Here is a 24259-nt window from a genome sequence, read left to right on the forward strand (position 1 = left end):
ACACCAGCCACCCACACACCACACAGGCACACTTGCACCACACACACATACAGACACACACACACACACCACACATACCACACACATACACATACTATGCCACACACATATAAACCACTACATACACACAGCCACACATATAGGCAGAAACACAGCCATACACACCACACACACACACACACACACCACACCACAAAGCCACACACACGTGTGCATGCACACACAAAAAATGAGGCAAAGAGAAGTCCAGAAAGACAGAAAGCAATGGGCTGTTAGAGATGGACACAGACAGGAAAAAAGGGATAGACAGACAGACAGAGATAAACAGACATTAGGGATCCTGAGAGACAAAGGAGAGGGAGTGATTGAGAGGGAAAAATCCACAAGTCAGTTAGACTATGTGGAAGAGAGACAGAAAGAAGCAGGAGGGTGGCGAAGCCTCCCTGGCTTCCTGAGGAGCGCTGAGGTCAGAGGTCTAGATCTAGATTGGCAGAGGCCGCCCTGGGAGGGCAGGGGCCCAGCTGTAGCCTGTGCAGTCACTCCATACACCACAGAGTTTGCCTGAGGTCCCCAGGACCCTCACAGCTGCATCTTGAGGTGGTGTTCCTGCACACCAAGAGACAGCTGCAGGAAAAGAGACCAGTGGGAAGCAGCTCTGCTGAGGCAGAAAAGCTCTTAGAGAGGGGCAGGAGCCATGCTGGGAAAGAGATAGAACAGGGGAGGCAGGCTGGGAAGTAAAGTTTTCTAGGCACCCTCTGTGCGTCAGGCATTAGCAGGGCCTCCTATGTCCATGATTAGCCCAGGTAACAGCTCCAAGGTGGGCAATGTGGATAGGAGAGGGGAGCACTTGGACTCACTGCATGGCTCCCAAGGCCTCCATCTACTGCCCCAAACCAAAAACCAAACCTACTGCCATCGAGTCCATTCTGACTCATAGTGACCCCCCTTGGTTTCCGAGGCTGTAAACCTTTATGGAAGTAGATTGCCCCATCTTCCTTCCGCAGAGCAGCTGGTGAGTTTGTACTGCCAACCTTCTGGTTAGCAGTCAAATGCCTTAGGCACTGCACCACCAGAGTTCCTTATCGGCTGCCTGCTGCCCCAGGGCAATTAAATGAGCAGCTGAAGCCTCCCTGATCAGATTGGCCCTGCTCTCCCAGAAGACAGACCATGTTGGGGAATGTCAGGGATTCTGGGAGCTGCAAGGCCCATTCTAGAGGAGTGGCCTGTCAGCACTGACAAAGGCCTGACTTCTAATGAGGGAATTCAAGTGACAGCCAAATTCCACACATTTTCTTGTTTTCTTCCTACTCCTCTGGCCATACCTTCTCTGTCTTGGTTTTGCAACCTAAATATCCTTTGAATTCATCTCTGTGCACTCTACTCCCACCTTCCTGGTCCAAGACACCATCATCCTTATTACCCAGATCTCTCTAGCAATCTGTCACCTGGCCTCCTGCATCCACACTGCACCACCTATTATAATCTGTTCTTCATCTGTAGCCAGAGGTATCTTTGCAAAATGTTAATTTAGTCATGTTCTTATTACCCTTAGCACAATGACCACAACCTTCAATAAAGCAGGTCCTGTGTGTCCAGTAACTGTTGATTTCTCTAGTGTCACCCCATGCCACACATCCTTTCCCTCTGGGCTCCAGAACCACTGCCCTTCTTTTAGTTCTGCTGGCATGCCCTTTACAGCCTTTGCACTGGCTGTTCCCTTTTCTTGGGAAGCTCTTCTTCTATCTCTTCACCTATTTAACTATTGGAATTGAATTGTGTTTCCCCAAAATACGTGTTGGAACCCTGACCCCTATACCCGTGAATCTAATCTAATCTAATGCAATGTAATCACCTTCCATAATGCAATTGAATGTAAAGGAATCAATCAGTTGAGGTCATACCAGTGTAAGGTAGACCCAAAACCTAGTCACTTCTGAATTACATAAAGGGTAGCATAGACACAAAGACATGCCCACCACAGGGGGAAGACAGAGACTATCTAGACAGACACTATTCATCTAGGCAGATGAATCTATGAGCCCAGGATCCCCAGGATTGCCAGCTACTACAAAGTGAAAAGCTACTACAAAGTGAAATAGGCAAAGGACTTCCCCCTAGTCATGCCCTGAGTTCAGACTTCTAGGCTCCTGAACTGTGAAAAACTACATTTCTGCTGATTAAAGCCATCCACTTTTGGTATGTGTGTTCCAGCAGCACTAGCGAATGAAGACATCAATACTTACTCATCTTTTGGGTTTTGGGGAAACCTTTACCCATCCCAGACTGGCCTGGCCTCAAACACTCTGTTTGACTTTTCCTTCATAGTACACAGCATAGTTTGCATTTACATATACATACACCCACACACCCACCTTGTGATTATCTGATTAATGTTTTTGAATGCTTAGAGACCAAAAGGAAAAAAAAAAACAAAAAAAACCTCACTGCCATTTAGTTGATTCTGACTCATCTGCAAACCACGGCCCACTGGCCATTTTCTGTTTTATTTTTTTTTTTAATTGTGATTTTGGTGAAAGTTTACAGAGCAAATTCACTTTCCATACAGCAGTTCACATACACTTTGTCTCATGACATTGACTACAATTTACCTCAATGCAACAGCTCTCCTCCCACTTCCTCCTGATCATTACTTCTTCCCTGTGTCCATCCCTCCATGCACTCCTGCCCCCTGAGCTGTCTCTCTGTGCATAAACAGCCCTTCTTTCTCCCATGATTGTTCTCTTCAAGGAGTGTATCTACCTCAGGTAAATGTTCAACTCATATGCCTGTCTTTTGTTTGGCTGGAAGCCACAGTTGTGGGTTCAATTCTAGACCTGAAGGGCAGCTAGGGGCCATACAGTCTCAGTGGTTCCACCAGGCTCTATGAGACCAGCAAATCCAGTCCCCCCCTTTTATTTTTCTCCCAAATGATTTTGAGTGTTGTTCCACATTGTTCTCCCTCTCTATCCAGGATCTCCTATGTAGATCCCCCTCTGAGTGGTTGACAGTAGTGGTAGCTGGGCACCACCTAGTTCTTCTGGTCTCATAGTCGTAAAGGCCGCAGATCACATGGTGTACCAGTCGCTAGAACTAATTCTTTCCATGAATCTTTGGTTTCATCATTCTTCTTTGCTCTAGATGAGGAGAGACCCATCGTTGCATCTAGATGGTTGCTTGCAAGCTTTTAAGATCCCAGTCACTACTCACCATTGGTCATTTTAATAAGTAAAGTTTTATTGGAACCAGTGTTGGCTTACCCAATAAGCAAGGTAAGCACAGGCTTAACTGGCAGTAAAGATTTTCTCATTTTTTCACCATATCAAAGATTCTGCTTCTAGGTATGGCTGGCATCTGTCTCTCTCCTAACCCTATAGTACCTTCCTACAGAATCAAAGCCTCTTTTCAAATTTACAATCCCTGAGGGCTGGAGTACCCAGTAAGCAGACCAAGGGAAGCATGGGCTTACTTGTGCTTACTTACTAATCTACAGTGAAGAGTTTCACACGTTTTTCATAAGTTTACCTTGCTTACTGGGTAATATGCCCCTGATTGCAACACTTTTATGCTCGTTCATTTATGTATTGTCTATGACTGCTTTTGATAGCCTGCAAGGCCTGAGATATTTACCACCTGGCCCTGTACAGAAAAAGCTTGCCAACCTCTGCTCTAATGTGAAGTTTGCTAAGATGGAACCATGTCTGTTTTGTTCCCTATTGTAACCCCAGCCCTGGCCCAAAGCCTGCACCAAGCAGGTTCTCAACAAGGTATGTTTTATGTATATTTCCCTAATATGCAGTGATTTTTATCTTATCAAAATTGTATTTACTTATTATTATTAAAACTGCAGATTTCATCAGGAAGAGATGTCGCTTGTATGACTACAAGGTCATTTCCTGGCAGATAGCTCAATACAAAAGTAATGTCTCAACACATGCTGTTCCTGTTAAGGATCTCTGAGAAGCTATTGGCTAATGAGACTGTCCCAACACCCTTTTATAATTAGCCACAACCCAAATGCAGCCTACATGTCAGAGAGCATAAACCCACATATAAGAGAGAGTGGGTTCAGAAGATTTATAACACATTGTGAGACATCCTTCAAACTTTTTCATTATGGTTGTTTCTATACACAAGGTCCCAGGGTGGCAAATAGTTTGGGCTCAACCACTAACTGAAAGCTTGGTGGTTCAAACCCACCCAGCTTCACAGTGGAAGAAAGGCCTGGCAATCTGGGCCTGTGAAAATTAGAGCCAAGAAAACCCTACGGAGCACAGTTCTACTCTAACACAGAGAGTTGCCATGAGTAGGAATTGACTCCACGGCAACAAGTTTTTTTTTTTTTTTCATACACACTCCAAAGAACTGACTGGCGAATTCAGTGAACACGTTTGTTTTATTGCTGCAGAAAGGAAACAATCACTTTTTTTTCCTTTTCCAACTACTTGTTTTGGCTGTATAGAGAATGTTAACAACATCCAGATACTGTTCTGGGCACTATTACATATTTCTAGAAGATACCATCACCCCAGCAAAATAGTACGCACTGTACCCTTTGACTAAGAAACGTTATGAGGATGGAGGCAACAGAAAACACCCAGACAGAAAACTGCCCAGCACCTTCATGGCCCTGCTTAGTGTAGGATCAGGAGAACCCATGCAATGACCACGTTGTCATGGAGAATATTATGCACAGCAGGCTTTTAGGGGCCCTGAGTATACTGATTCATTTTTAACGTTGTGTTTTATTTTAAATAATATACATATTTTTTAATGAACAAATAAGATGTAGTGTCAGGGTTAATTAAGAATGATGGTTCTGGAATACAGGTCTAAGCTTAAATCATAGCTCAGCTACTTTCTAGCCATGTGATCTTGGGAAATCTCTTAGCTTCTCTGAGCCTCAATGTAGATGATCATGTTGCTTGTGCCAAGAGGTCATTGGGGTGATTAAATGGTGCATGTCCTGTGTTCAACACAATGACTGTAGCTGGGGTATGGTGTGCCATGGGTTCATGACTGGCCTTGAGGTAGCCCCCTGCAGCAGGAGCAGGGACAAGGCCCTGTGTGCCTCGAGGCTCCTGCCTCACTCAGGGGCTATATGAATCAGAAGCAGGGAGGTGGGCAGCCAGCCCCAGTACATTTCTCAGTTCCCTTCCCCACCTCCAGTGACATCCATGAAGCCCCTAAACAGACACCTACCGGCAGACTTCGGAGTGAACTTGTCTCGGTTCGCAGCACACACAGCCAGCAGTCTGTAGCCAAGGTCCAGGTCGAAGCCTTGCTGGGCTGCCACCCGACTGACCACCTGATAGTGAGAGGGAGAGGAAGGGCAGGAGTGAGTCAGTGCCTAAGCAAGGCCAGTGAGCCTGGCTGAAGAGGTGATGAGCCCATTTTACAGGTGGAGCAGGTGAGGGGCCAGGCTAGGGAAGGTCTCCTGCATCACACCAAGCTAAGATCCAAACTGTGTCTCATTCTATCACTCAGCAAATACTGATAAGCATCTCCTCCTTGCCAGGCACCGGGATCCTGTTCCCTGCTCCCATGGAGTATCCAGGCCCTGCCACTTTCAAGGACTCAAATGCAGCCATGTTCTAGAAGGTGCCTGGTGCCATCTGAAAGATGGTGGTACTACCTTCCCACCAATGTGATAGTGGTAGTTCTCCAACCCACCTCCCAAGTCCCTGTTCCAGGAAGCCTCCATGTCTACCACCCTTCTTGTTTCCCTCCCTGAGCTCCTGCATCCACTAGAGTGGGGATACCCTTGTGACCCCAAGAATGTTCTCAACCAGCAGCAGTGGCATCACATGGTAGCCTGTTACAAATGCAGAGCCTTCTGAGGCAGAAGCTGAGGTCACCAGCAGCACTGGCTCAGAACACTTAGCTTCCCAGGGGGCTTCAGGCCACAGCTGTTCCTGGACTGGTGAGGCTGCCCAGGGTGTGGTGGACAGTCCTGACATCCCTCAGTTCATAGTTCCATGCCAAGCACCCAGCTCCTCAAACCCTTCCATAGAAACCGCAGGACACTGTTGTGGTCAGCCTGATGTCTGTCTCCAGATCTGCGTGGGGCCTCAGCACAGAGGATGCCTCTGTCAGTGCATGAGTGGAAGTTTATCAGCAGCTGTATATTTGCAGCTTGAAGGTCCCATCACCCCTTTGTAATCTCAGAAGTGGGGGCCAGAAGGGTGGGGAGTGAGGTGTTCTTGGGGCCCCATGAAGGGCTCTGCAGTTTGTGCCCATCTGCCTCCCCTGCCTTCTTGGCCACTCCCAGGTGTCCCTGGGCTGCTTCTGCCTGCCCGCCTTCCTTGTTAATGGCAGCAAAATTAGGTTTCCTTATTAAGAAGGAAGGACCTTGGAAATGGAGTCATTTCAGACAGCAGCTGGGGCAGCTATGGCTGACTGGGAAGGGGAGTGCTTCCAGATGCAGTGAGCTTATTCTCTCTAGAAAGGGAAGAGGCATGGTAGGCAAGCCCTTAGGAGACCACCTGCTCCAGAGGCACTCAGGGGCCACGGAGGGTTTTGTGCTACCGTGGGGTTGGCTGGACCCTGTGTCCAGAATCATTCCCCATTCTGTACTTTTTATTTCGTGGGTTCATTACAAGGGCTGTAGGGTTAAAAAGAGTGGGGAAATCACTAATCTAGGCTAACTCCCTTCATTTAAAAAATATAGACACTTGAGGCCCAGAAGAGGGTCATACTGCACCAGGGAGTGGCCCATGGATTTCCCCCTTCCCAGGACCCTGGGGCCCCTATCACTGTGTCTCCTGGGAACTCCCTGTGTAGGGCTAATGGCTGAGCCAGGCTGGGAGGAAAAAAGGACTTCCCTAGGTTAAGGCAGGGAGCTCTGGTAGCATAGTGCCTAAGGCATTTGACTACTAACCAGAAGGCTGGCAGTTCAAACCCACCAGCCACTCCTCCGAAGGAAAATTGGGCAATCTACTTCTGTAGTGATACTGCCTTGGAAACCCAAGGAGGGGTCGCTATGAGTCGGATCCAACTCGACGGCAGTGAGTTTTTTTTGAGGTTAGGGTATTTGCTCAGCTTTTCTGCTCAAATAGAAGCCCCCACCCACCCACACACACACACACTGCCCTGAAGTCTTCCATTTTCCCTGTGGGCCTCTTTCCCATGGGCTCTATTTATCTCTCTGATATAGTGGTATGTCCACCCTCTGGCATCACATATCAGGCTCCAGAATCTCTTGGTCACCCCAGGGCAAGGGTGCCCTCACTGCTAATCTCTATGTCCAAGCAGAAAAACCAATGTCTCTAACTCTTTATGGCCTGTTGATCACTTCACGTCTGTGGACAGACACTCTTTGGAGAGTGAGGAGGGAGGTTCTGGGCTGGAGGGCCTACTTGCTGGTTAGATATTGATGACAGTGCTCCCTTTGCACTTGTGGGCACAAGTAAGCAACACAGACAGGGTTGTGTAATCTGGTGCACCAGTAAGGAAGGCTGCTGTCTTGAGGACATGCTGGGGCACATGAAGAGTGTATTGAGAATTCTGGGTCCTGAGTACTGAGGGCCAAGTAAATGCTTGATCAGTAATGAAGCACCAGATCCTCACAACAGCTCTGTGAGGTGGGTATTATCTCTGCTTTACAGTTGAGGACACTGAAGTTGAACAATAGCCCAAGGTGACAAAGCTTGTCTGTGGCAGATCAGGATTCCATCCAGGGACTCTGGCTTGAAAAGTCTGGGCTTTTGTTCCAACCACAAAGGGTTAAAGTCATAACTCCCAACCTGCACGGAGAACCTCCAGGCCCTGGGCTGAGGGCAGGAAGGCAAAGGTCCCTCTGTTTGGCCAATACTGACTAATCCTGTCACTCTGGTTTAAGGAAAATGCTAGCTAAATTGAGCAAGAGGGACTTGGTACAGGTGTGGTCAGAGGAGCAGAGTGTCACCCCAAGCCCCAGCATTTAGAGTGGCTTGGGCTCCTCCATTAGCTTCCTTTCACCGATGAGGAGGCAGAGGCCCAGAGAGGGCAGGGCCCTGCTCATGGTCACACAGCACTGAGGTGTCAGAGCTAGCTGAGTTGGACCCTGGAACCCTGGAAGGGCTCATGTTCTGCTCTGCCCTGCCCTCTCCCCACTGGCCCAGCCTGAGGACCCTAGGGGAGTTCTGGGAAGTGGGGTCTGACCAGTGGCCTGTGATCTTTGAAAGAGAGGTCTGCTCCCACTCACAACAGGTATGGTGCCTTCTGGGAAGGTTCTGTGGTGCCAGGAAGACCTTGTTGTTGTTGTTGTTATGTGCCGTCGAGTCAGACCCAATTCATAGCAACCCCTCCTTGGGTTTCCGAGGCAGTATCACTACGGAAGTAGATTGCCCAACCTTCCTTCCGAGGAGTGGCTGGGGGGTTTGAACTGCCAGCCTTCTGGTTAGCAGTCAAATGCCTTAGGCACTATGCCTTCCCATGAAAAGGTGGTGGTAAGCCAAGCAAATCACTGCTGCCCTCTGCTGGAGGCTCTGGTCCTGCAGGCTTGGCCTGGTGCATAAGGTACACTAAGGCTGCCCTTCTGCCTGGACCCTGTCAGGGAGACCTGAGAGGCAGGGAATGCAGCCCCTTATGCTTTAGAAGCCCTGAGTGGGGGATGGTGGTGGTGGTAGCTCAGGGTCATGTGGTGAGTTCATTAGCCCCATAAGATAAGGAAAGGTAAGGGAATGTGTTGCCTTGAAAAGTAGGAAGCTGTCTGGCCATGAAGCAAGTGGACAGGGGCCTGGGGATGCTGGAGTTGCTGCTTCCGGCAGGGCCTGGGCCTACACTCCAGCCCTGACTCTATTTCATACTGTGCATCTTAAGGCAAGGCACTTAACCTCGCTGAGCCTTGATATGGTGCAGTGAATTACTTGGTATGGCATTTCTAGCCATAGTCTTTGTAACTCCCACCAGATTACTGGGTGGGACCATGCTAATAAGGTGTGTAGAACTCTGATAGTGGGATTGGTTAGTTTGTCGCTCTTCCAGGCTTAAAATGAGCCTTCCTAGAGGCAGAGATGGGATCTTACTGCCATCAAGAGAGAGGAGCTGGAGGTGAAGTGGAGTGCATAATTGGACCTGAGATCCTTGCACTGGACCTCACTGGCAGAGATGCTTGACTGAGAGAGAGGCCCGGCTGACAGAGACACCAGGCTGAGAGAGACAGTGGCAGAGGAACCAAGGGGCAGGAGACAGAGGGGTGGGCTTTCTGGCCCACAGAGCGAGAAGACTGAGTACCCTTGGGCAGGAGGTTTGTTGGCAGAGTGCAACATAGGTGTACCTACTGGTGGAACTAAAAGAGCTTTGTAACACTTGCTCGAGCAAGGAGGTGAGAGGCAAGATAACAGCAGAGGGGAGACTCTCCTGATTGAAGAATTGTATCCTGAGTACGTTCCTGAATATGAATTATAACCTGTTACTTCCCTAATAAACCCCGTAATCATTGAGTATTGTCTGTAAGTTCTCTGTGGCCATTGCAATGAATTATCAAACCCAACGAAGAAGTAGAGTGTCACGGGAGGGATGGCTGGTATAAAAAGGTTAGTAAAAAGTTAGTAAAAAGGTTGGAGGGTGCAGTATGTCTGGCCTCTTAGGAATAAGCTTTGGGCTGTTGATGGTGATTCTGTCTTCCTCTTGTGAATTTGGAGGTGATCAGAAGATGTTGCCTCCATGCCCTTTTTGTACTTGTGTTCCTAGTTGTAAAGGGAGCTCTGGTAGCATAGTGGCTAAGGCACTTGACTGCTCACCAGAAGGCTGGCGGTTCAAACCCACCAGCCACTCCTCGGAAGGAAGGTTGGGCAATCCTACTTCCGTAGTGATACTGCCTCGGAAACCCAAGGAGGGGTCGCTATAAGTCGGGGCCGACTCGACGGCAAATAACAACAACAACAACAACATGCCTCCATTGCCATCATTGTATATAGTGGGTTCTAACTGACCAATGTGTTTGGGATCTCCTTCCACAGCAATACCACCCGGAGCTCCTCATGCCATACTTTATCACTATACTCAGCATGGGGATGGGCACAGTGGCAAGGTACTCACTGATGCTGCTTTGGAGTCAAGACAAGTGATTGGACTTTGATTCTGTCACTCACTAGCTGTTCCAATCTCCCCAAAGTGACTTAACTCTCTGAGCTTCAGTTTCCTCATCTGTAAAATGGGTATAAAATGTCCTCCTTGCAAGGATGACAGGCCAGCATCAGGCAAATAGCTGGCACTCAATGAATGCTGTGAGTGTCCACTCATGGCTTCAGCAGTACATGCATTGAGGTTGTCAGAAGTCTCCTCACTGGAGGGAGAACAATGTGGAACAAAACTCAAAATCACACAAAAAAAGACCAGGTTTATTGGTCTCATAGAATCTGGTGAGACCCCTGAGACTACGGCCTCTAGACTATGGCCCTTCATGTCTGGAGTTGAACTCACTCCTGTGACTCCCAAACAACAGACGGCCATATGTGGTGAGCATTTACATCAGGAAGATACACTCCTTGGAGTGATCATTCATGGGAAAACAGAAGGGCAGTGTTTGCACAGGCAGACAGCTTAGGGGGCGGGAATGATGAGAGTGAAGGACACAGGGAAGAGGTAACTATGGGGAGGAAGTGGGAAGAGAGCTGTTACATTGTGGGGAATTGTAGTCAAAGTCATGAGACAAAATGTGTCTGAGCTGCTGTATGGAAAATGAATTTGCTTTGTAAACTTTCATCCAAATCACAATAAAAATTAAAATAAATACATAAATAAATAAAAGAAGTCCCCTCACTGGAGAGACTGAGAATGGTGGGGTAGGGTGGGGGACACTGATGTTTTTATCAGGTTTATGCTTTCCTCTCTGACCTCTCTTGAATATCCACCCCACTGTGCTCCAGCCATCCGAGCCTTCTTTCTGTTCCTTGAACTTATCAAGTATGTTCTGCCTCAGGGGAGGAAGAAGGCACAAGGTCCAGAGGGCCTTGATTTCAAGGGGACACCCAGAGAGGTGGCTCAGCCCTGAGGCTTCGGAAGGGGGTGGGGGAGTGAGCTGGCAGAACCTGGTCCTGAAAAGCAATGATGGCCTAGGGCCTAGCTTTCTGTGTCCTGGAGCCAGAGTAGGAGGAGGTGGAGTGGGGGACTGCCAAGGGCCACTTCACCCAAGGGCCAGCTGAGTCTGGAGCCCCCGCTGTAATTGGGCCTGAGCTGCTTAGGAGCTGGTATGGCAAAAATGTGTCCATTTGCTGCCTGAGGCTAAGTGGTTTTTAATTTATATCCCTAAAGTAAGCTGGATCCAGAGGAATTTGGAATTTGCTCCCAGAGGTCACTCAGGGGATTGTGACAACCCAGGGCTGCCACCTGGATAGGGAGGTTGGGGGGGGTGGTTTAGGATCCCTGTGTAACAGGACTAGGCTGAGGATGCTCAGGGCTCTGGTGGGGTCAATAGCACCAGCCTGAGACTAGGGCACACTGTTCCCCTCTCTCAGTTGCCTTGTCTGCAAAATGGAGGTGATGATCCCTTCCCTGTCTACCTCACAGGGTTTTTGTAAGGATGTAAGGAGACAGTGCCCAGGAAAATGCTGCGAGCACTGTGAGTGTCTCTATTACACGCCCCCCCTTCCCTCCGCTGGCTCTGCTGAGTTCCAAGGGACAGTTTCTGCTCAGGTCTCTGTGGCTGTGGGTGGTAGGCCAAAGTCCCCTCCGCTAGCTAAGAGACAGCCGGAGGAGTGGGGGCAATATAGAGAGGCCAGAAGATCAAGCACTGTGCCTTGTCCACAGTTTCCTCTCTGGGTGACCAGAGCCCACACAGGGTCCTCTCAGGCTCCTTCCTCCAGGAAGCCCTCTGTAATTCCCCCATCCTACCCTTCAAGGACACTTCCTTTCTAAGCTCCTGTCCTTACACAAATTATATTCTATCCTTGTGGTTGTAGTCATATCCCTTAGGCACTACTCCATCAAAGCTCCTTAAGGGCTCCCTATTACCCTTCAAGGGAGCTCTGGTAGCATAGTGGCTAAGACACTTGCCTGCTAACCAGACAGCTGGCGGTTCAAGCCCACCAGCCACTCCTCGGAAGGAAGGTTGGGCAATCCTACTTCCGTAGTGATACTGCCTCGGAAACCCAAGGAGGGGTCGCTATGAGTCGGGTTTGACTCGATGGCACATAACAACAACAACAATATTACCCTTCAAATAACATCCAAACTCTCCTCTGCTTGGCCTAAAGGCCTGGTTTTAACTGGTTTCTGCCTCTCTTTTCAACTGTATCTTGTACCCTTCTTCTCCTATGCTCCAGCCACCTGAGCCTTCTTTCTGTTCCTCGAACAAACCAAGCCTCAAGGTCTTTGCATGGGCAGTTCACTCTGCCTGGAGCACCCTTCCCTTTCACCCTCCCACAGCTGACTCCTCCCTACTACTCAGGTCTCAGTTGCAAGGTCACCTCTTCCAGGAGACTCCCTGAGCCTCTGCCCAGTCACTCTTGCACAGTGTCCTGCTGTATGTTCTTATTGATTCCTTTATGTGTTTATTGTCATTGTTCCCCACTGACATTTGAGCATGGTCTGTCTTGTTCATTGTGCTGCTCCCCCCAGTGCCCAGCACAGGGCCTGGCCTACAGCAAGGACTCAGCAGATATTGGATGAATGAATGGATGAATGAATGGGTGGAGCAGGGCCAGTTACTGACCATCTTCTCATGCCCACCTCTTTATCTATCCCGGCCAGAGTTATTTTCTGATTCGGTGCTCCTGAGTCTCTGTGCCCCTGGTAAGGTCAGGCCCAGGGTAGTGGGCTGGAGGTCTTGGCAGTCTGTCTATTCATGCACCATGCATAACTCCCACCTCTTATTTCCCTACAGCTGCCAATGGCTAAGGTGGAGTAAGAGGCCTCTGGCAGCATCTGTCTGTGCCCATAGGGATTAGCCTGCACCAGGATCCCCACAAAGAGGATTAAGGGAGCTGGAGGGGGAGCCCAGCGGCTGAAGGATGAGGACTGGGAAGTAAGTGCAGGCAGCTGCCTGATTTGGCTGGGTGGCCCTGAGGGAGCCAGGTGTTATTGACTTTGGATAAGCACAGGAGCCCTGCGGGGGGTCTTGGCTATATCTGCCTGGCCTGGGAGCTGCTTTGGACATCCTTAGCGGTCAGGAAAGGAGCTCTGGTGGTGCAGTGGTTAAAGTATTTGGCTGTTAACCAAAAAAGATCAGTAGTTCAAACCCATGGGAGAAAGATGACACAGTCTGCTTCTGTAAAGATATAAAGGCTTCGAAATCCTAAGGGGCATTTCTACTCTGTCCAATAGGGTTACTATGAGTTGGAATCGACTCAATGGCAGCGGGTTTGTTTTTTTAATTGCTAAGAGCATCTCCTCTATGGGCAGCTGGGTTTCAGCTTGATGTCCAGGCCAACTTCCAACTGGCCATATGACCTTGGATGTCAGTTACACTGAGTCTCAGTTTCCTTGTCCATAAAATGGGAAGATGGCAGGACAAAACCCAGAAAGTAGGTGTGGGGATTCAATGAGATGCATGGACAGTGAGTCCAGCTCAGTGTCAGGCACATAGAGGTACTTCATAGGCACAGCCTGTGTATGGTTAGTCTTCCTCTCATTCCAAGCCAGGGTCGCTGGGCCTTTTTTTTTCCCTCCTGTCTGAAGCTTTATGTGCAATATGGTGCCCTTGGATTTTACACCTACTTTTCCCATCTGGTATCTATCTTGGCCCCTCCTCTCCCAGCTGTGGGGGATCATTCTCCTAGCAATCTGTTTATTTACCTTCCCTTGAAGGCTGACTCACAGTCCTCTGAGCAACTGCCTCACTGGCCACCAAGGTGCCCTTGCATATTGGGATACAGGCTTCATGGCTGGGGATGTTCACAAGCTGTGAGCAACTTCCACATGACTCTGCCAGCCAGCAAGCTCCTTAGCTTGGCAAATCACGCCACAAGTTGTAGACCTGGCCTCTGCCCAGCTTGGATTCTACACCCTCGCCAAGCTGTATTAATTATAGTTCTCTGGGTTCTGCTGTACATCTGCGTCTTTGCATATGCTGTTCCATGTGCTTAGAACACTGTTGCTATCCTCAGCTGCTTGGCAAACTGTTACATATGTATAAGTGGCTCCTTTTCTCACTTTTCCGTGACCCATACTACCTCCCAAGCAGTTGATTATCCCTTTCTTAGTACTGCTTTCACCCTGCACACAGTTCTCTCAGTCATCTCTCTATACATCTGTCTCCCCGACTAAAGAGGGAATCAAGCTTGGTAAAATCCTATTCATCTTTAGTCCCAGGATTTAGCAGAGGGGATTATACATGATAAATGAGGGATCAATCAATGTTTACTTGAATAGATGGATGGATAGGGCTCAATAAATGCCTGTATGGATGGATAGATAACTACAACAGAGCTCAATAAATGTTCACTTGAATGAATGAATGAATGACTACATTAAAAGATAGTTGAAAACCCATCAAGAGCCTGTCTGCTTTGTTTATGATGGAACATTATCCCCATCAGACTTAGAACTCTCCCAAAGGAGGCCCCATGTCTTTCTTATCAAGTATGGGGAACCCACAGAATCTATGGGAGACTATGTGTTCCCATCAGACCCAGGTTCCCTGAGGGTGTGTGTACGTGGAGGGTGGTATACTCAGAAGGGCCATCCCCTCCAGCCCATCAGTGGCTCCCCATCTCCTGTCCCCCCAATATCTGGCAGATTCCCTGACCCCTGGCTGTGGCAGGCATGCTAAGTCCCAGCCACCTTCTTGGGTGTGAGCACAGGTAGGGGAGGTGCACACTCACCGTCAGACAGCCCATCAGGCTCTGCTCGAAGGGCCGCTGGAAGGCTCGTGGGTCTCCACACCAGTCCAGCAGCTCTGTGGCAGCATTGTGGAAGTTGGCAGGATTCTGTAAGTGCTGTGGGAAAGAAAAGGAGGCAGCATGAGACTCTAGGACCGAGGCCAGCAAGATGAGCATGTGGGATCTGGGGCAGGGAAGACCTCAGGCCTCGCCAGGAGGAGATTCCCAGAAAGGGGCAGGCTAGGGTTAAGGAACTTTCTCAAACTCCCTCTCATCCACCTGTCCTCTGCATCTCCCTGGCCCCCATCCCAACTCTGGGCAGGATGGGGATTAGCAGCCCCAGTGTAATACTAGGCAAACCAAAGTCTAGAGAAGGACAATGATATTAGGTATGAAAATGTTTTCCAAATGTTGATGGTGCAGGGATGGGAAATCTGCAGGGTTCTAGAGGGTGGCATCTGGCTTCCATACATCACGGCTGACCCAGGATAGGCTGACCCTAGAGATTCCTTCCTGATGAGAAGATCCCTCCTTCGCCTCCCACTATCACTATTAAAGCTCAGGTCTGGGCTCCCACCAGGTCTGGCTTCAGTGCAAGTTCTCCCATAGCCCAATAGGATGGAGTGCAGGAGGCCAAACCCAGCTGGAGATGGGACAGTACATGCAACCAAGTTATTGTTATATGGTGGTCTGGTGTGTGTGGTCAGTGAACCCGGCTCCCCAGGCCCAGATTACATGGACCCAGTCTGGCTGGTCTCAGGCTGCTGGCAGGAGCCTAAGTCAAGAAAGGCTGAATTCTAGTGCCTAGTGAATGGGCCTACAGACTTGCCTTCAGATCGCAGGGCACAGGCAGATGGGGTGTGTGTGTGTGGCTTCTGTGTCTAGCCCTTCATTCTTTAACACCTGTTCATACCTTCTCATGCTAGGCTGAGAGTGGCACTGAGTCCAGAGTGGCACTGAGTCATGGAGCAGGTGGGAGGCAGAGCTGGGCCCTGGGTATGGGACCCACAGGGCCATGAGGACACGTGGCTGATGCCAGGGTGGGTGGGTGGGCCAGACAACTGCACCCATGTAGCAGGGTACTGGTAGGGAGGGCACAGGTAATTTAGGGAGCTTGTCCTGGTTTCCTACAGGGAGGAGTACAAGTTCTCATTGGCCCCTAGAGGGGTCTCTGTGCTTGGCCTCAGGGAGAGGGAATGGTATTAACTCACCTACCCCCAAAGGGAGCTGGAAGTTTGGTTCCTCTGTGTCACTCCCATAGAAGACCCTGGCCCTGTCTACTATACCTGAATGCCCCTAGGCTCCCAGGATACTCTACGCTCCCCCTAAGTGGGGATTAAAGTAGGGCAGACACTTTCATCTATTTCAGGGCTCCAGGCAGAGCCAGGACAAAGGTGAGGTGATTGAGGTAGCTAGGATGCAAAATTATAGGAGGCACTAGATCTCAGGTTGACCCTGCATTTGCACAACCCCACCTCGGAAACCCAAGGAGGGGTCGCTTGGAGTCGGGGCCAACTCGATGGCACATGACAACAACAACAACCTTACATTTTATACCCTTGGCATTTCCTTCATCTTACCGTATCACTAACCTCAAGATCTGAGACCCCAGTGTAACTCCTGGTGCCAGGGGAAGGGTAGAGGGTTGGGCAACCGACTGCAGCCCCTTGCCATGCCAAATGGAGCCATGTATGTCATCATGTTCCTCCTGGGCAGCGGACAGTAAGAGCCCTGCTCAGGCAGCTGTAACCTCAGGCCCAGCAGCAATCCTGCTCAGCTTGCAGCTCACTGTGTGAAACCAGGACTTGACTTTCCTAAACCGTGAAATGGATAGAATTGTTCCTTGTTTGGATCAGAGCCATGGTGCATTTGGATCAAGGCACACATCTGGAAACCCCAGAGGGTATCACATAGGTTGGTGTGTAGGCCAGAGACAAAGGGGGTGCTATTTCCTGAGGCCCCTGTGGTCTTGGTGTTGGGAGAGATGTGGGGAGCAGTAGCTGTCCTGGGACTGTAGCTCTATCCCAACCTGCAGCATGTGCTGCCAGGACCTAGGACTGAAGAGGTAGGGGTGTGTGTGTGTGTGTGTGTGTGTGTATGGCTGTTGGACGTCCTGTGGGGCAGGAGTTTGGGGACACATGCCTTCACCTCCTAGCTGCTGACCTGGGCTGGCCCCTTTACCTTTTGGAGCTTCAGCTGCCCCATCTGTGAAATGGGGTAATGGACCATGGCTTGCTCTGGGGAAAGTTTTGTTTCTTTCACTGAGGGCTCAGTGACTATTACTACAATGTGTTTGTGCAAGGCTAAGGTTTAAAAATGGATGAAAGTAGAAGAGATGAATCAGAATAGCCTCCCACTATGGAAGAAAAAGGAGAGGAAAAGATGAAAGGAAGGAAGAAGGCCAGTGAGTAGCAACAAAGACCTCAGGCGTGGGGCCGTGGTGAGGATTAAACAAGGTTAGGCTTATTTGGTACCTGGCAGAGTGCCTGGCACATGGGGTGTTCCCACGTGGGGCTCCCCTGGCCCCCAGGAAGCACAGCTGTAGCTGCCGCCCTCAGCCCTGGTTCCACAGAGCTCAACGAGGACAGAAGCTCGCAGCCTTGGATTTGCAGAAGACAGGGGGAGCTTCCAACTTCTAGAAACCACCTTTCTGAGAAGACTGCAGGGGCCCTGGCCTCTGCCTCCCTGCCCTGACTCTGAAACATGTCCTCTTTGAGGCCACGGGCAGCATCTGGGCTCCAGGTGGAATGCTGTGCAAACCAGCTAATTCCCTGCCCAGCAGCCTCCCTCTGCTAACCGAGTTGTTCCGTTTATTTATGTGATGTTACACCCAATTAGCTGGGTCAGGCAGCCACTACACTCTGCTCTCTCCACTCCTCATACCAGCCCCTGGGGCTCTGGGATCTTGGTGCTGGGCTCAGTTTTGTTAAGGTCTCCAAGCACTTTCATAACTTCCCAGCATCCAGGGCACCTTGCCCACGTCCAAGCTCCTCCATCCTCACCCCCAGCCAGCTCATGTGGCCTTCAGCTTGGACTTTGGGTGGTAATTTCTGGGTGCATCTCATTGGTGGAAAGAACACGAGGCACACCCTTTGCTGGCTCTGTCGCTCAGCTTCTCTGTGGCCTTGGCCAAGTCCTTTGCCCTCTCTGTGTCTCTGCCTCCTTGTTTCAACCATAAGGTGGTTGGAGCACACAGAGAGCCTGAGTGATACAGGGCAACGTGCAGGATGTATCTGGTTCAAATCCCATCTCAGACATTGAATCATCTAGCCCTTAGAACACTATTGAACTTCAGTTTCCTCATCTGTGAAGTGGGGGTGGCAACAGCTTGCAAGGCTGTTGCAAAGTTTAGAGACAACATTTGTCATACAAATAAAACATTTGTCAAATAAAAAAAGATAAACCGAAACCCAAACTCACTGCCATCAAGTTGATTCTGACTCATAGTGACCCCCATTGGGTTTACAAGGCTGTAAATCTTTATGGAAGCAGACCACCTCATCTTTCTTTTGTGGAGTGGCTGGTGGGTTTGAATCACCAACCTTCTGGTTAGCAGCCAAATGCCTTAGTTCCTTCCCATTACAAAGGAAGTGCTTACTTAAAGACTGCTACTGTGATTTATTCTATGGCTGTTCTACCCTCAAGTGAGGGTAGAAACGGCTCCCTGTTCCTCTCTGGCTGACACATGAAATGACTGGTGTGTAGTTAACTGTCAAAGGATGGTCCATCTGGCTGTGCAAGCCAGCTCTCTGTCCACTTCAGGGTGGCTCACCGTTGGCTTTTGGGGTGGGGGCAGGGCTGGATGGGAGGTACAATTTGCAGTCCTTTGATGGTCTGCTGATGGGAACATAGCTTTGAATAATAGGCAAAGACCTCCTGATGGTGGCTGTTATTAGGCACTAATACGCTGTCCTCCACCAGAAGGCCTGCCAGTCTCCACAGTTCCTCAGAAGATCTGGGCTACATCCAGTGGCCACTGAGTCTGTTGGGGCAGGAGCAGGGCACATCAATGACCAGACTGGGGACTGGTAACCTTTAAAATGATGAATTCATCTACCTATCCACCCATCTGTTCATCTGTGAACCAAATGATCCATCCTTGCATCCATCCATCCACACAAGAATCATTTCATCCATTCACTTGCCCACCTACCCACTTATCCATTCAAAACTTTATCACTCATTCACATTCATCTACTCATCCATCTAGCTATCTACCCATCCACCCATAAGTTAATTTATCCAGCAACCCACCCATCCAATCATTCATCCTTTTATCCATCCATCATCTGTAACTACCAACCACCCATCTTACCACTTAACTACCCATCCATATGCCCATCCATTCATTCCTTTATCTGTCAATCTATCAATCTATCAGTCCACTCCTCCTCCACCCTCCCACAACAAATGTGGGCCTCACTCTTGGGCTGGACACTATGCTAGACTTTGCTGACCTAGGGAAGAATATCTACTGCCCCAGGGAACTCAGTCTGGTGGGAGAGCCTATAGCTCAAAGGAGAAAGAGAAGGGATATCTGTGGGGTGCCTAGGAAGTGCCTGTGCTCAGAGATGGGGCTGGGACAGATGCTCAGAAAGGCACCTGGGTTTGAGGAGGCTGCTGGACAGGGTATTAGCTTGATTAGCACACCTTGACCTCTAAGCTGGGCATGCTGCAGAAAGAGGGCACAGGTTCTCCAATATCACGAGGCAGAGGAGGGGGGCAGGCAGCTGAGCCAGAGGCCTGCAGGGCAGATGGGCAGCAGGATGCTTGCAGGAGGTGCTGGTGGTGGTGGTGGCTGCCAGCAATGGCTAGAGCCAGGGCAGGTGGGGGAGGGCCTGCCGGCCCAGGCATAGCTGCTCCAGCCAGAGGCCTGCACAGCCGGCACATCCGTCATCTTCAGAGCACGCAGACATGCTGCCTTTCTCTTCTGATTAGGTTACGGGCGCCTGAGACTCCACAGTCCTCAGCCAGCGGCTGTCACCCTCTGGGGCAGCTGTGGAGCAGACAGCCGTCAGCACCAAGCTGTGTCTGACCGGAGGTGCAGGCAGAGGGTCAAGGGAGCTCTGGAAGATGGGGGTATGGGAACAGTCTGCTCCTGCTCACAAACGCTCCACTGTCTGCCCTGGGCCCACCCCATCTCAATCATGCCTGACGTGGCATGTGTGTACGTGTGCACGTGCATGTGTGTGCACAAATGTGTGTGGGGGCTGGCTTAGGGAGGCCAGCTGAGACTGCCCTTGGCTTTCCGGGATTTCCAGCCTTCACTGGCTAAATATGCATTATGACGTCCATTCTACAGAGGAACCAGGGGAAGGAACAACTTAATCAAGACCATGTAGCCAGTAAGTGGCTAATAGGCATTTAGGTTTGCTATATGAGCCAGGCTGTGAGGTGGCTGGTCTTGGGCAGGACCCAGGGGTGGACCGAAGGCTGCCTGGCCAGGAGTGAAGGGAATCCTGACTCCTGGTGCTGCAGAGCTGGCATGGGGAGAAAAGTAAATCTGTGAGAGGGTCTTGGAAGGAGCTCAGTGCCAGGGACACAGGCCGGCAGGGATGTATTGCTGGGGGCGGGGGTCACTGCCAGCTGATGGAAATGGGGGCAGGTGGGAGAAACTGGGTCAAAGGCAAAGCTGGGAGGCGGCATAGAACCCAGGATGAGGAGGAGGGATAGAGGGTGTGGGAGGAGGGGAGGAGGCGTATAGTCTGGTTTCTATTCCATGATGGTGAGCAGAGGCGTAATTGGCATCGGGGAGAACTGTTGGGCTGGGTTCAATCTGTAACAAGTCGTCTTCAATTTCCTCTCTTTAGACCCCGAGAGAGCACCGAGATTTCTCTGCTTGATGCTAATGAGAGGACATACATCCCTCATTCCCGTAGAACAGCCTCCATTCCACCCAGTGGGCACCTTGCTGAGGCTCTGTCTGGGTCGAGGGGAGGGAAGGCTGAGTGGGGCTGGGCCCTGAGGCTAGCCTGAGTCGCGCCTGACCGGGGGGCCATACAAGCAGCCTGCCCTGGCTCAGTAGTGAGCTTCCTCTAAGTCCACTTAAGCTACAAGCCCTGGCCCCAGCACCCTCTTGTGTCTGAGAACAACAGCGCCTGCTGCCCTTGGCAGGTCACCTGCTATGTTCTTCATCTACAATATCCTCCCAGCATCCCACAAGGGGGGCCTGATTGGCCCCATTCTATATGTCTGGCATTGAGGTTCAGAAAAAAGAAATGACTGGCTTTGGATCCCACTGTGGGGTACATGGAAGAGTGAGGGTGTGGGTCCAGGTCTATCTGATTCCAAAGTCTATGCCCCTTCTACCCCATCCACTCCTCCCTAGAGCAAGATGGCATTCCCTAGTCTGTGCTGGGCAACAGTGGTGGTACATCTTCCATGTGGGAGACCAAGGTTTAATTCCTGGACAATGGACCTCATATGCAGCCACCAACCATCTGCCACTGAAGGAGTGTTGCTATGACACTGAACAGGTTCAGTGGACTGTCCAGACTAAGATAGACCAGGAAGAAAGGCCTGGTGATCTACTTCCAAAAATCAGCTAATGAAAACCCTACAATGGCAACAGAATGATCTGCAACCAATCAGGAGGATGATGTGGGACTAGGCATTGTTTTGTTGTACACGGGTTGCCATGAGCCAGAGGCAGCAACAACAATCTGTGCTGGGCTGCTGGAGGCTGAGCCCAGAGGGTGGGTGCACCATCCCCGGCCACCATTGGGCTCAATCCATCTTTTAGCAAATCTGTCCTGGAAGAAATGCAGCCAGAATGCTCCTTGGAAGCGAGAATGTCTAGATTTCATCTCACCTACTTTGGTCATGTTGTCAGAAGGGACCATTCCCTGGAGAAGGATATCACGCTTGGTAAAGTGGAGGGTCAGCAAAAAAGGGGAAGACCTTCAACAAGATGGATTGACATGGTGGCTGCAATGATACGCTCAAGAATAGCAAGTATTGTGAGGATGGCGCAGAACCGGGAGCGTTTCATTCTACTGTGCATAGGGTCACTATGAGTCAAAGCCAACTCAATGGCACCTGACAACAACATCTTCAAGTCGGGGCTGCTGAGTCCACTGCAAAGGTTTTCTACACTCCAAACTAATCACTTCTTAGGCTTGGTGTGAGCCTTCTGCAGGATGGGGAACATGCTCTCCTCAGGGACCAGGCCCTCCCAGCACTGTTAGGCCTGAGTCTTGGGCTGTGTGTCTTCAGCTTCCCCTCTCCGTGCCTCAGTTTCTTTTTCTGTAAGGTGACCAAATTTCTTAGGATTTTTCATCCCTGTGTCTTCTTTAGCAAATAGCTGGGGCAGAAGTAGGGGTTTATGCCAGGGAAAGCATTTTGTTGCATCCTCATGACAGCCCAGAGCACACAAGAGCCCAGAGAGGGTATGACACTGGCCCAAAGTCACACAGCTATGATGGGAAGGGATGCAACAGTATAGACCAAAAAAAAAACCCAAAACACCCAAACCCACTGCCCTTGAGTTGATTCCGACTCATACCAACCCCTATTGGATTTCCAAGGTGGTAAATCTTTATGCCCAGTGTTCCTTTCTGGTGGGTTTAAATCACAAACCTTCTGGTTAGTAGTCAAATGTCTTAGGCACTGCACCACTAGAGCTCCTTGCAATGACATAGAGTGAGCTTCAAACCCAGGTGTGTGTGGCTCCCATGTTAGGCTTGTCCGTGCCAATAGCAGTCTCACTAGGTGAGTCGTCAGACAGCCAGCCTATGCCCACTACCTCCTCCCAGCCCCCAACGATGCCCTGCTACAGAAACAGAGCAGGCCTGCACCTCATGTCTCTTCCCGCCTTATCAGCTGGCCCCTCACCCACCTGCTTGATGCACTGTAGTCGGTCGTTGGTCTGCTGGATATGCCTGTCCATAGAATTCATTCTGGCCGTTTCACTGGGTTCTACCCGAGAGCCATGAACGTTGTCCAGCCTGTGAAAAAAAGAGGAGAGAGAATGTCACTGGGGTCAGGTCAGGACTGCCAACCTGTGCCTCCGAGCCACCCTCCAGCCCCAGCATAGACATTCTGGCCCAATGACCCCAGAAGGTTTTAGGGCCTGTTTGAGTGATGGTGGCTGCTGCCCCAGGCAGGCCTATACTGGAAAAGGAACTTCTCAGGCAAGCTGTATCCACCCAAACATCTTTATTCTCCACCTGCCTATCCCTGCCTGCTTCCACTCACCCAGGAAATACTTCTAAACACCTATACTATGCCAGCTCCAGGGCTTGAGTTAGAGTGCATATGAGATTAAAAAGCAACCATTTCTTATGTTTAAGGAACTCTGGATCCAAGCCTGGATGCACTCAACATCCCCTAGTAGGTGAGTGTTTGTTGAGCTCTTATGAATCAGGTGCTAATCCAGGCACTGGGCACAGACACTGTTATTATTATATCCCCACTTTACAAATAAGGATAACTGAGGCTCAGAGAAGTCATAGTTGATTGGGTAGAAGTCAGCTCCAGAATCCTGGCTTTCCCATTACAACCCAAATTCGTGTACACATGTAAGTACAGGGCCCTCTTATTGGGGGTTGCTTTAGTGTTGCAGGCGTGTAGGGTGAGAAGGCAGTGGGGAGGTGTTACTCTCCTCACCTACCCCAGAAAGTCCTCCTAGCAGGGGCTTCTTATTTCTCCTTTTCAATTCATGTGTACAGACCCCGGCCAGCACCATAGGAAGAGGGCCCTTGGCGGTGAGGGGCAAACCACAGTGGGGGAAGAAGGGAGGTTGGCGGGCTCAGGGTGGGGGGTGAACTATGCTACTGCCTACCAGGATGCCAGGTGCCAGACCCCACCTGAGGCGAGGGGACCCAGGCACCACATGGGTACCCAGCGGCTGTGAAGGTCCAGCCCCCAGCCTGGGCATGGGAGAACACTGACTGCCAGGGGCCCATTAAGGGAATGCAGTTCCCCAGATGGCCCTGGAGAGAGATTCTGAGCTGAAGGAACCCATTCAACAGTCTTGGGTCAGCTCAGCTTCTGGCTGAGGGCCCTGAATGGAAGTACAAAGAAACTCCAGGCCTGTGCAGGATGAACCCCCGTAAAGGTGAGCACAGCCAGCCAGGACAAAGGGCCTGAGCAGCCAGCAGGGGGCACTGTTGATGAGCCTAAGTGCCCTGAGGTCTAGAAACAGGCACACAGGGGCTCTGGGGCTGTCTCTCTAGGGTCCTCTTTCTCCCACCACTCCAGTGAGCTCCTGGGTTGGTCTCTCCAACCAGGAGGGGCTTGGAGCAGGTATCTGGTTTTCTGGGGCTTTCTTCCCCCTTGGTAGAACAGGATGGTGATGGAGGAGGGCATCATCAGGTGGTCTCACCAGGCTCTATGTTTAAGTAGTTAGTAACTTTTCCCAGGATGGGCATTTTGTCTTGGGGGCAAAGACTAATGGGGCCTTGATAAATTCTTGTTGAATGACTGACAGACAGCTTCTGGAGTCTGGGGAAGCTCAGCCCACTTGGGGTAGTAGCCTGTTCTGCTCTGTGCAGCCACAGCAGGAAGCTGCAGGCAGG

At 50.4% G+C, this 24259-nt stretch overlaps 1 protein-coding gene across 1 annotated transcript in view; it reads right to left on the reverse strand.

The window, feature by feature from the left end:
- Window positions 1-22638, reverse strand: part of ZMIZ1 (zinc finger MIZ-type containing 1) — a 122836-nt gene extending 100198 nt beyond the window's left edge. Inside the window, exons 1-3 of the mRNA XM_007938645.2 lie at window positions 22579-22638; window positions 14745-14858; window positions 5200-5305 (exon numbers count right to left, since the gene is read on the reverse strand). Of these exons, the coding sequence (XP_007936836.1) occupies window positions 5200-5305; window positions 14745-14858; window positions 22579-22638 (280 nt within the window). The remainder of the gene's footprint in view (window positions 1-5199; window positions 5306-14744; window positions 14859-22578) is intronic.
- Window positions 22639-24259: the final 1621 nt, after the last annotated feature.

The sequence above is a fragment of the Orycteropus afer genome, unplaced genomic scaffold (genome assembly GCF_000298275.1).
Source record: "Orycteropus afer afer isolate SDZICR_OR568_19922 unplaced genomic scaffold, OryAfe1.0 scaffold00052, whole genome shotgun sequence".
NCBI lineage: Eukaryota > Metazoa > Chordata > Mammalia > Tubulidentata > Orycteropodidae > Orycteropus > Orycteropus afer.